General features: G+C 36.9%; 1 protein-coding gene across 2 annotated transcripts in view; it reads right to left on the bottom strand.

Annotated features, from left to right (window-relative positions):
- The window catches only part of tmem266 (transmembrane protein 266), a 48,299-nt gene that overhangs the window by 2,907 nt on the left and 32,467 nt on the right, over positions 1–12,925 (bottom strand). For both annotated transcript variants that reach the window (XM_057329353.1, XM_057329354.1), the window contains 6 exons: positions 12,015–12,088; positions 10,413–10,469; positions 9,797–9,935; positions 6,995–7,110; positions 4,368–4,557; positions 195–257 (listed from right to left, as the gene is read on the bottom strand). In XM_057329353.1, coding sequence (XP_057185336.1) covers positions 195–257; positions 4,368–4,557; positions 6,995–7,110; positions 9,797–9,935; positions 10,413–10,469; positions 12,015–12,088 — 639 coding nt within the window. The remainder of the gene's footprint in view (positions 1–194; positions 258–4,367; positions 4,558–6,994; positions 7,111–9,796; positions 9,936–10,412; positions 10,470–12,014; positions 12,089–12,925) is intronic.

Here is a 12,925-nt window from a genome sequence, read left to right as displayed (position 1 = left end):
ATTATGTTTTGATGAGTGGTTGACCAAAAAAGTAGTCGGATCGATTAATCACTTTGTTAGTGACCCCTTGTTTTAGACACAAAATTAACTAATATCCATCCACCACTCATTTAAAATGCATGTATCTGATGTATGGAAAGAATCTAAGTGGCATATTTTAACTCATATTATATTATAAACAATAATTCACTTACCACTACTTGGCTCGCTGTAATACTGACTGATGTAGTTGTTCATATCATCCTGAACGACACTCGCTGAAAGAAAACAAATGTATTTCCATCACAACACCAGCAGTACTCATGTGATAAAATCGCACAGTTCAAAACCACTGGAATCATTCCTTTTTAAGGCTTAAGCCACTTTACCCCACATCGGTGCATTACCGTTCACCTATTTAATCCATCGTTATTTCTTATCACCCCTCATATCTGCTTTTTGTTTGATTTTTTGATCGCATGACCCAGAAAGCATCTGTCTGGTGTGTAGATGTTGTAGGTCATTGGCTGGGCAGAAGGTCTGATGATCTGCCTGGCAGTGCGCAGAGAGTCGACTGGATCCTCAGGAGACGAGACCATTTTTACTGTCTGAAATATTCATCACATTGAGGCTCTGGAGGAGATGGGCAGGCGACTTAAAAAACCACTAAGACTGTTGTAGCCGAATAAATAACACATGAGGATGAAGACAACCCCACACCCTCATGCACATTTCACACACACATGCTTTTACTGCTTCCTGCCAGTGTGTGTGATTAAAGTGAATATGAGTCAGTGCGTTTCAGAAAGAGGTTGTACCTTTTCAAAAATGTACTATGGTAATCATAGTGTTGGCCAAAATACAAGTTAGTGGTGTTTGCTTAGACTCATACTTTGATTTGTGGATTTCATACAACCCTAACCTGACCCTAAATACTACACTTTAGTGTGTAACTTTGCAATGTTTGTGCTACAGACATAAATGACTAAAATGCTGTGGCTTGTTATAATATAACATGTCGTAAAACAATCTATTTTGACTACATGGATACATAAAATACATACATTTGTGGTTGTTTATGATTTGGGCAGGAAATGAACTACATGCAACTAGCAACCAAACCAAAAACCCTAGCAACACCCCAGCAACCACTCACAATACTCCAGAAACAGAACAGCACATAAAATGGGGTTGTTTATGATTTGGGCAGGTAATTTACTAACAACCAACCCAAAACCCTAGCAACCTTCTAGCAACGCCCTAGCAACCAACCACAACACTCCAGAATCGCACAGCACATTGTACAATAAAACAATACATTTTTCATAAAGTAAGAATTGCGATATTTTTAATCCAGTTTGATGTCATTTCAAGTCCTGTTTCTTGTCTGCTATAAACAAAACAAGTAACTAAATTATGAAGATTCTGAAAAATAAAAATCTTAAAATCTTATTTTACAGCAGGAGCACCTTATTCCACAGAACTGGATTTTTAAACCATAGCTGCGGGTTGTATTTTATGCTGCAGGTTAAAAGTTGTATGAATTTTATAAACCAGTGTCTATTGTTAAAGTAACAAAGTTTTTAAAACGGACTTTGTTTGTCATCACTAATATACAGTGATTTTCAAAAAGAAATCTATGTAGTGCATAACAGAGACTATAAAATACTGTATGTCTTTTAGGTATGAGAATGACAGTTAGTTTTGGGTGAGTTTTGATTGGCTATTGGGTTGGTTTGTTACGCCGATCTGGCAACCCCTTTTTACAGTATAAAAAGTATACTTTTTTGTAGTATCCATGATAAACACAAAACAATCAAATCTAAAGAATATGAATATTACTATATCAAGTGGACAAAAATAGACCGTCCAGATAAAAATGATATTTTAACAGTGTATTTTGGCAGTATGGCATTTGTAAGGGTGTGTATCACACAGACTGCCAGACAGAATCACTTGTGTGAGCGTTGAGGTCCTGACGGACTTCCTTGTCCTGCGTGCTGAGAATGTTACGTTCTGTCAAAACCTAATCGCTTAATAAACTTTATTTATTTTTAGTGTCTCCATCCAGCCCTTCAGGAATCCAGTTCCTGAAACTGAGCAGACTTTCAGAACGATGATTCAAAATGATTATGTCACACAGTATCTCTCTGCGGTCGCTGAGCGCTATAAATTCTCATCTGAACCGCAGCGAAGATGAAAGACGTCTCGCTCTCCGTGAACTCCGAGAGGTTCAGGCCTTCAGACTTCAAACGGCAAAATAAGGTCACTCGGCAGGCCTTATATTTGTCTTCGGCCCTTAAACGCATCTAACTCCCTTCCTATGAGTGTCTTAGCGGCGCCAAATATAAAATACGGTTGCTACATACAGTACGTGCCTTCGGGCAACCGTCACTTTGCGTTTTCTCTCTTTCTTCTCCAGGGGTCTGGCTTTCCTTTGACAGCTCTTTCTGTTCGTGTGCCGCTTAAAAGAAAAAGCCACGGGCTGGCTCCCGGTGCCCATATTTCCCACAATTCTCTGGGGGGTGAAGTGTGGCTTGCAGACAGACCATTATGGTTTTTTTTAGGTTAAAGTAACAGATGTTTGTGCCATAGTTGAATACTCTTTGTGGAGGAACAAGGCCCAATGCACAGAGCTGCCTGTGTGTTTGTGTGTATAACAGCTGTACTCCTGCCAAACAGATGTGACCTGACATGATGCACGCAACATTATAGCGCTCTGTTAGAATGGGATATCATACAATCTGTCCTGCTCGGACTGTCACGGTATAAATACTGAAGGGATGTTGTTGTCTGTGTAAAGCAGCTTGGCTGACTTTGTGTTCAGATATGGAGCAGTTTTTGAACCACCTTCCAGTAAATGTTAAGCCAATAAATACAAGAGTGTCATTTAAGTTACATATGCCCAAAAGTATTGGCCGTAAATTAAATTTACGTGTTTTGCAAAGTTTGCTGCTTCTGTATTCGTAGGTTATTTTTCCACATGTTTCTATAGTATACTGGATATCTTTGCAAAACACAGTATTTATGTCACTGCCAATACTTTTGGCATGACTGTATTAGATAATACGACAACTCTTCATTAAAACCTTTGAGGATGCATACCTTAAAAACACTATATAATACTCAATAATACAATAATATAAAACAATGTCTTATTATGCCAGCCCTTACAAAAGCTAAGTATGCTTCAAGTTCATTTTATATACTTGGGTAAAGTATTATATTATTATTGTATTAACTAAACTATCAGTGTACTTAAGTGTAACAGTAATAATCCGGGAGTACACAACAGAGTTATTATAGTTTTCATTTTCGTTTTTTTGCTTTTTAAATGAGCTTTTATTTTTAGATCTTTAGTTTTTATGTTAATTTTAGTTAAAGTTTTATCAATTTTGGTATATGCTTTTGTCATTTTATAATTTATTTGTTTATTTTTTATGTTGCTATATAATATTAATTAATTTATATTTTAGTTTTATTTCAGTTTTTGTTTATTATTATCATTTTAGTGCTTTAACTTATTTCAATTTATTTTTGAGGCAACATTTCAATTTTTCCTTTAGTTAAGTTTTCCCCCATAATTTTTAGGTCAATATTTGATTTGATTTGATTTCAATGAACAGAGACGTTTTCAAAGTTTTAATTTTAGTAAACTAAAATAACTTTGGTACACAATGAGTTTTTTATTTATACTGCAACTAAACTACAAGTGAGTTTATAGCACACTTTTGGTTCAACACAACTACAAGCTAAGTACACTTAGAATACTTAATCTTTTGTGTGTATAACTGTATAATATGCAATATATACAGCCGCGGAAAAAAATGAAAAAAATCAAGGTTATCACATACATTTTTTTCCGCTGCTTTATACTCACATTTTTCTGTCAGTATATGTCAAGTATACCAAAGAGTCATTTTTAGTATATTTTTGATGTGCATTAAAAGTAGACTGAAAGTACATTAAAAGAATAGTACACTTAAATCAACTTTTTTGTAAGGGAGGCTTTGTTAGACTGATTTTATTAGGCCTTTTCTGGTTTTTATGACTATATGCAAATTTTATACCTCAATTTGCAGAATTTCGTAAAGGCAACTGTGGCTTTTTACACGAATTGGTCGCATTTTTCCTTAAAAAGTACACTCTCAGAAAAAAGGTACAAAAGCTGTCACTGGGGCGCTACCCTTTCATAAAGTACACTTTTGAGCCAAAAGAGTGCATATTAGTACAACAAAGGCACATATTGGTACCAAATCAATACATAATAGGACCTTTTTAAGGTTTTTCTCTGTACGGTGTGTTTCGACAATGACGTTCCCTAGTTTTGCCCTGTAGTGAAAAGGACTGGGATAGGACAGGCTGAGACTGAATGTAGGACAGGGTACCTGGAGGTGGTCTGGGTTCTCTGGTATTGGCCCTGCACTCTGTGTCAGATCCAGCGGGCCCGAGGCCGTCTATTTCCTGGAAGGTGCTTTGCTTCCCCCACACATGGTGGATCTGCATGGCGGCCTCTCTCTCGGCGGCCAGATCCAAATCCTGCTGCGCCAGGTGAGCTCTCAACTGCCTGATCTCAAACTGTAAGAGATGAAAACGGTCAAAAATGATTTTGTAATGTTTATAATGTCACAGTATATGTTTTAGCACACAAAGTACATTGACTATATTTGCCACACACTGAACATAACACAATCAATCGCGCCTGCTTATGTCCTATGCTGATAATGACAGGTCTCAGATCAGTTCACAACAGACAATCTATGTTTGGACATGAATTTTTTATCTCAACCCCATGTAGATGGTGTGTATTAATGGACATTGATTGCTGGATCACAGCCAGTAAGAATAGATGGGCGTATGTGTTTTATCTGACTGCTGGTCCCATAACAGACGGTGGGGGTCTTATGTAATACTTTGGGTTGTATTTCATCTTGAAACGGATACTTGCATCATCCAGCGAGACCCAATCAGAAATGATGCGTAAGCTTGGTACGGTTAAAAATATGAGATATTCAGGATACCATTTTTTGTGGACATCAGTGATGCTGATTTCTGGGGTAGAAAAATGCAGGTGGTGTTCTTAATAAAATACCCCATACAATCTGATCTTTAAAAAAATGTCAATACCCAACTAGGGCTGTCACGATATCAGATTTTTACTTCGCAGTTATCGTGGCCAAAAGAATTCACAGTAATAATATTATCACAATATCTATTTAAATGTTTTTCTTGATGATGTTATCAGTCAAATTTATCTTCCATTTTGTTTATTTAGTGTTTTCTATCACACTTAAATTTTGAGTGTTGGGATTGGGAGAGTTTGTAACCATTGTGGAAAAACTTTAAGTGAGCGATGAATTATTTACGATATTAACATACTGTATGTGTGCAATTAACACGGCATCAATAATCATGGTTTTTAATATCACGGTTCTTGTCAATGCTGGTATTTTGTGACATCCCTATACCAAGATACAGTCTGATCTCGAAAAAATATTAATGGACCCATTTCACGTTTACGCGTTTCTCAGCAGTGGAAGTCTTCATAAATGGGAGACTACCATAAAAATATTTTTTGCATTCTTATTTGCTCATTATTGCTGATAACGGCAGTCAAAAGAGAGAATGATGTCAAATTTACCGTGACTTCCATAGACAAAGTATAAAAAAACACCCTCACAATAGCATTAACCATTTTTTTGTAATTTGACTTTAAGATAATATAATACAAAGTATAGTGTTATAAACGTACATACATAAAAAAATGAAAATATAAAAAACTTTGGAGGATTTACGATGACCGTTGAACATGTCATCACAGGCTTGTGAAAAAGGTCCATGCCTGATAAAGTCTGATCTCAAAATTAAAAAAACCCAATATAGTCTTATCTTACAACAATGTCAATACCACATACAGTCTGATCTTAAAAATGGTCAATACCAGATACAGTCTGATCTAAAAAATGTCAATCCTAGATACAGTCTGATCTCAAAATGTCAATACTAGATACAGTCTGATCTAACATAAAAATAAAAAACCCAATACAGTCTGATCTCAAAAATGTCAATACCAGATACAGTCTGATCTAAAAAAAAATGTACAAACCCAATATAGTCTTATCTTACAACAATGTCAATACCTCCTACAGTCTGATCTCAAAAATGTCAATACTAGATACAGTCTGATCTAAAAAAAAACCAATACAGTCTGATCTCAAAAACATCAATACCAGATACAGTCTGATCTAAAAAAAAATGTAAAAACCCAACATAGTCTTATCTAACAACAATGTCGATACAGTCGGATCTTAAAAATGGTCAATACCAGATACAGTCTGATCTCAAAAATGTCAATACTAGATACAGTCTGATCTAAAATGTCAATACCAGATACAGTCTGATCTAAAATGTCAATACTAGATACAGTCTGATCTAAAATAAAAAACCCAATACAGTCTGATCTCAAAAATGTCAATACCAGATACAGTCTGATCTAAAATGTCAATAGCCGTCTGAACTAAAAAGTTAATACCAGACACAGTCTCATCTCAATAAAATGTTAATACCAGATAGAGTCTAAAAAACTATGATTTAAAAGTCACGTCATGTCAATAGGTGCCGTTTTACTGAGCAGTCAAAATTCGAGTCATAATTGATTCTGTGTCCAAGTGCTGCCCCCTGCTGGTGAAATGTACACTACACCATACCAAATACAGCAATAAGAATTGGAGATTATGTACAAAAGCACAAAGGCAAAGTAAAAAGGATGTGTAAAACTAGGAAAACGATAGAGGGCAAAATATTCGAAAAGTGTCTGTATCAGTCCTTGTGATTTAGTACACTTGATACTTGATAAACTTGATCGGAATGCACTTCAATAACAAACAGATAATGGTCTTTAAGAATGATGACAATTTAAGGTCTGTTGGTTCCCCTCAATGTCTAGAATGATTACGGGCCAGACTTGTGTTATTTTTGTAAGTGAGGAGCGGAGAAGGCATAACAGATCACTCACGGCCTGTTCCTGACAGATCTGTGTGAGTCTCTCCAGCTGTTCCTCCCTCACAGCTTTGGTCTTCTCGTACTGCTGGATCTCCAACTCCATCTCCACCTTCACCTGCAGAACGTACGCTGGATAAAACAGGGTACAGAAGAGCATCAGCAAACGAAAGTCAACCTTTTTTCTACCCTGAATGTGACTTCTTTCCCTAAAATGTAGGATAACAGGATTTTATCATGTATGTTATGTACCATGGTTTTACCATAACACGGTATCCTTTAAAGTTGCTTGGAGTAGCATGTAAACACCATTTAGTACCACAGAATATATCATGGTCCCACAGTCTTTTTTGTACATAATTTTGTATTACATAAATCTTTTTAAGAATACTTGAAGAAACTGTACACACAACTAAAGCTTTCATATTATAATGACTGTAAGGATTACTGGTAATTAATAATCTTAAATTATTAAAATTTGCAGTACATTCAAATACATTTTTGACTTTGTTCTCCCTTCCTGTATACCACTACAAAATAAACGCACAAGGGTTTCTCATACCATCACAGTATGTGGTACTATATCGTGTAGTTGTTTGGTAATACTTTTATTGTAGTTACTAAAATAGCAAGCCCAAAAACTAAAAGTAAATATTAAAAACTATTGTAAAACACCTCCCACTGACCTCCCACTCTTGCACTGAGTTACTCTGCATAAATTAAATCCAGGCAATATTATCTGTGCCTTTATTGTATTTTAGCGATTATTTACTTTGTATTTAATTGTGCTATTATTAAATTTGGTGTGCCAATCCATCTGCACACCAAATTTGTGTTCACAGGTCGAGTTCACAGTTATGTTTAACTGTAAGAATAACTTCAAATGAGACAACCATTTATTTATGCGGACAGCACTGGAGATCTCCTCTCAATCTCTAGAAGAGACACACGTGAGATTAATTTAAGAAAAATCTGAAATATGAAGACTCACTTTTGTCTCTGATTACTCCCAAAGTTAAATAATAATGATCTGTGGCTCCGTTTGCAATGCGCACTGCTTTGTACTTCACTGAACGACCACAGGGGGGCGACACACTGACTGAGACGCTCAACCACAACAACCGAACTCATGAGGTTTAATTGTTGGTCAGGAGGTCAAACATCAGCGTTTATTTTCCCTTCATTTCTCATTTCAGATTGCATAATAAAGTGTGTTCAACTGTTGTTGTGTTAAAAGCGTATTGACGATATTGCTTTGGCTGTTTTTATTGCTGGCTGCGCGCTCTCACAAACGCAGTAACTTGGCAGCATAAACACAATCATCCACACTTCGGAATCGTCTGCACGTAAAATAGCACGAATGAGATGGAAAACGAGATACAGTATCTGTGCACACAGATATGTAGAATACACAGAATACATGGGCGAAACAATATAAATGTACATTGATATGGGAAAAACTCACAAGAAAGAATATCAAAGAATGTGTATATGACGCTACGTCTGACACAACTCGCATTGGCATAGTCTATTTCCCACCTCAAACTCGTCATTAACGTCTACAAAGGACAATAGTCCAGACGTTATTTCAAGGTTTGCATCCTTAATCCGAGTTCTTGAAGGCATGCATTAGTCAAGACACCTCGGAGTTACACCACAAACCTGGAAGTAACGTCTGGATTAAGTAACATTTAAAGTATTTGCATTGTCATTAGTATTAGAAGTCACAGTATTTAAATTATAACATGAAAACATTAATTTTCCTAATGATGTAGTAGCCTTAAAACATTACGTAAAAATTTTATGAATATTAAAACAGCGCCGTTCCAGAAATGATTTCCGGGTTGAGGTGGGAAATATCTTAAATCCGATGTGTCTTGAACGCACCATTTACAGGGTTGTTAAAGGGACAGTCCACCAAAAAATGTAATAAAAAAATAAATTAGGCTACTCACCCTCATGCCCCAAAAGGACATAGAATTAAACTAGCCTACAATAAAACTCTGTATGACTTTAATGTACATTCAAACCCTTCAGAAGTCATACAATAGTGTCAAAGATCATTGAGTGAGGAAAAAGGATGAACACAGTTAACGTCCTTCCCAAGTTCCCAAGGGACACTGGAACATAGTTGCCAAATGAAACAAAGAATCTAAATCAAAACTTGAAAACCAAGTTGATAATGCAAGTAAAACAATCTTTGCAGGCAGGCTGTCCTGACAGAGCTTAATGTGAGTACAGATTCAATATCTGGTATAAGGACTGTCCTCATGTTTATGGTCATCAGCAGTCCTCCTGTAAACCCAGCTGGCAGTGCTGTTCGATGATGTTCAGTGAAAATGAGGGTGACCTGCCTCAGCCATCGACCACAAGTACACTTGCATAAACAGAACCGGTGCCAAGTCATTATGGACATTATGCCCCTCTCAGCACCGACAAAGGGAGTCTGAATCTATCTGAATCAATCTGAATCAATCTGAATCTTAATAGGAGCAACGCTGGCAGCAATAGCATGGAACTGTGAGGCATATATCACAACTTGCACTCGGCTGGGCAAGAAAACAGATATTAATGTGATTTTAATTTAATGTTTATTTTTATGAATTAAATAATATTTTTATTTTACCTTTGCATATAATATAGTGTAGTGTAATATAATATAATATATTTAATTTATTATAAATAATAATAAAGCATTACTTTATTATTGATTTTTTATAATAAATAATATTTTTTCAAATGTATAGCGGTGTGCAATATTTTCAGATTTCAGCATCGTCCTGTAAATAAAGTGATGATGTCACCCATCCGTTCTTACCGTCAATGATTCTCTTGACTCTCCAGATGCGGAGAGTGATAATGAGGCTGATGGCGTCCCACGGGCTGCTGGGGCCGTTGGCCACGGTTGAGGCCACCATTGGGGCCAAAGAGAGTACAATCACAGCACCATCAAACACCTGAATAATACACGACACAAAAAACAACAACACGTACATCATGTTCTAGCTTGTAAGAATGCATTCAATATAGAGGGCTGTGACATAATATTGCAGACTCTATTTCATCAGTTTGATAAAAAACGTTTATGCAAATTTTAGTTTTTGCCTGTTATTCAGTATTTCGTTTTTAGCTGCTGGTCATATTAAAAATAACAAATACACCTGAATACTATTATGATATAAATACAATGGCAATATATTTGCACACTTTCTCTCTTGTCAGTCTGAGTTTGTGGAAATAAATTCTTTATGCAAATGAGTGCGCCGAATAGCCAATCACCACACAGTTTTGATGGACCCTCGCATGCCTAGGCAACAATGTGACATTGCGAGTTTGACACTGTGCCAGAGAGACAGGCTCATCCTTCATTAAGTTTCAAGGGCTTGCCTCCTCTCTCTATTTCCCCCGTACTAATGGGACCCCAGGGAGCTTACCTCAACTTTGTTCTCTATATAATCCCATATCCCGAGCACCACAATCCTAAAGACAGTCTGGCGGAGAGAGAGAGACAGGACGAAAGAGGCAGAGAGACAGGATATAAGTGGAAAGGACAAACAGACAGCGAAAGAAAAAAGTGAAAATCATAAGCATCAGATTTTGAACTCAGGTGCATTGCATTCTGGGAAATCATCTACAGCAGTATTTTTGAAAGGCAGGAAATCTTGAAAAACACAGGCAAACATTACTTTTCAAGAGACTCGCGAAGCGAAAACATAAATAATGAGTTTGCAGAGAAAACGGGCGCGCAGGGTAATTCAAATCCTAAATGATATCGAGATGCTGTGGCAACAGAATTCGCCTCCATTTGGCAGTGAAATAACCCCAGAGCCTCCGCAAAACCCCATTTCCAACCCCGAATCCTTTTTTTACTTTCATCTCTTCTCAGACTGCGGCTCATAATTTATCAGTGACCTGCAATATGTATTCATAAACTCACACGCAGGCGAGATCTCATGGAAACTCAGAAGAGATGTAGTGCTTTAGTGAATGCTGACTCAGGTAGCACACGCTAGTCTCCCTTTATATCTCCTATAGTTTACTCTTCTTCTCTTTCTCTGGCTTATTCATGTGACCAGCCCTGAAACTTTCCCATCTTGCCTCTCGGCTTTTATTGACGGGTAAAACACAAGTTGAAGGAAATAAATGCAAGTGTGCTTTAAAAGAGCCAGAGACAAATGCAACTGGATCTGAGGAAATGGGAATCAATACAAGTCAGCACGTGTCCGGACACGCACTTTGTTAAAGTACAGTAACAGCACTACGTGAACTTTTATTTTTGTTCATTTAAAACACCCCTACAGCATAAACAGTCAGACAAGATTTGGTAGCAAAGTTTTTTTTTCGGTGAGTCATAGGGTGCAATTTTATGTATAGTATGCCTTAAAGGGACAGTTCACCCAAAAATGATTGTCATGTAATTTCAATCCTGTATGACTTTCTTCTGCAGAACACAAAAGAAGATATTTTGAAGAATGTTGGTAACCAAACAACATTGACCCCCATTAACTTCCATTTTTTTATTGTTCTGCAGAAGAAAGAATCATACAGGTTTTACATGAGGGGGAATAAAGAATGAATTTTTGGGTGAACTATCCCTTTAAGAGCCTTTCAAATATCATATAAGGACATGGCGAAGAACTTCTAGAGCAGTGGTTCGCAAACTTTTTTGTTGTAAAGCCCCCTTTGGGTAGAGTGCATCCTTTGCGGCCCCCCCAAATAAAGACTTAAAATCTTAAACTTAGAATTTTTATTAAACCAAAAACATATTCAGTTATACAATGCTGGAACTTGTTTTGGTGGTCTTACTTTTCTGATGTTTGATTGCATAAAATCTATGATAAAGCTCTATATTTCATAAAATGCCACAAAATCTGTGACCCCCCTGGATCCATCTTGGGCCCCCAGTTTGAGAGCCACCGATCGAGAGTAACAATTCGCATCTGTATGCGCTATACTATGTCATTCAAGTAAAAATACAGCGAGAAGTGTATTCACATTAAAAAATGCAAAGAGACGCACGTAAGAAAATGTTTTACCTCAGTGAAGAATACGGACAGGATGACCAGGCTGATCCAGTGAATGATACAGGCGAACTGGAATGCATTATTGACTGCAGACCCAAAATACAGAGATGATGTTAGTTAGTTTTTCTACTGATCGGAGATCAGTTTGTAGCCTCTGTACTGATTCAAGCTAAAATGTGTGCAAACGAAACTAAAAAATAAAGTTAGGAGCTGTGGCTCAACAGTTATGTGCTCCACATTGAGCCATGGTGCTCACGTGGGTGATGCAGGTTTAAATCTAGCTTGCAACATTCTATTTTAAAACAATGCTCTGTTTAAATTGTACATTACAAGATGTTCAACCGAAGCGGTGAGTTGAGGATGGGACTACCTCTTTCATAGGACAATTTTATTTGGCTCCAAACAAAAACACACTTTACCTTTAAAGGTGCAATGTTTGATATTTAGGAGGATGTATTAACAGAAATGCAATATAATATACACAACTATGTTTTCAGAGGTATATAAAGACCTTAAATAATGAAGCGTTATCTTTTTATTATCTTAGAATGAGCTATTTCTATCTACATGCCCCATGGGTCCCCTACATGGAATTCGCCATGTTGTTTCTACAGTAGCCCTAAACAGACAAACTGCGTTTTGTAAATAAGTTATCTCCTTCGGCAAAGAAACAAAAACCTGATGACCTCTTAGCTCTGTGTCAGCCACCGTAGTGATTCGAAAGGAAGGGGTCAAGTGAGCCGTTGGTTGCAATTCGTAAACTCACCTTTAGATGCCGCTAAATTTCACAAACTGAACCTTTAAAATGAAAGTTTACTAGTTATAGAATTTCTCACTCCTTTTTGACCCCCCAGTGACTTTTCTCCAAATCCCCACATGTGCACGTGTCACATTCAATAAGAAAGCTTTTGAAGCATTCATGA

Source organism: Triplophysa rosa, linkage group LG3, assembly GCF_024868665.1.
Source record: "Triplophysa rosa linkage group LG3, Trosa_1v2, whole genome shotgun sequence".
Classification (NCBI taxonomy): Eukaryota; Metazoa; Chordata; class Actinopteri; order Cypriniformes; family Nemacheilidae; genus Triplophysa; species Triplophysa rosa.
This window is presented reverse-complemented; position numbering and strand designations above follow the sequence as displayed.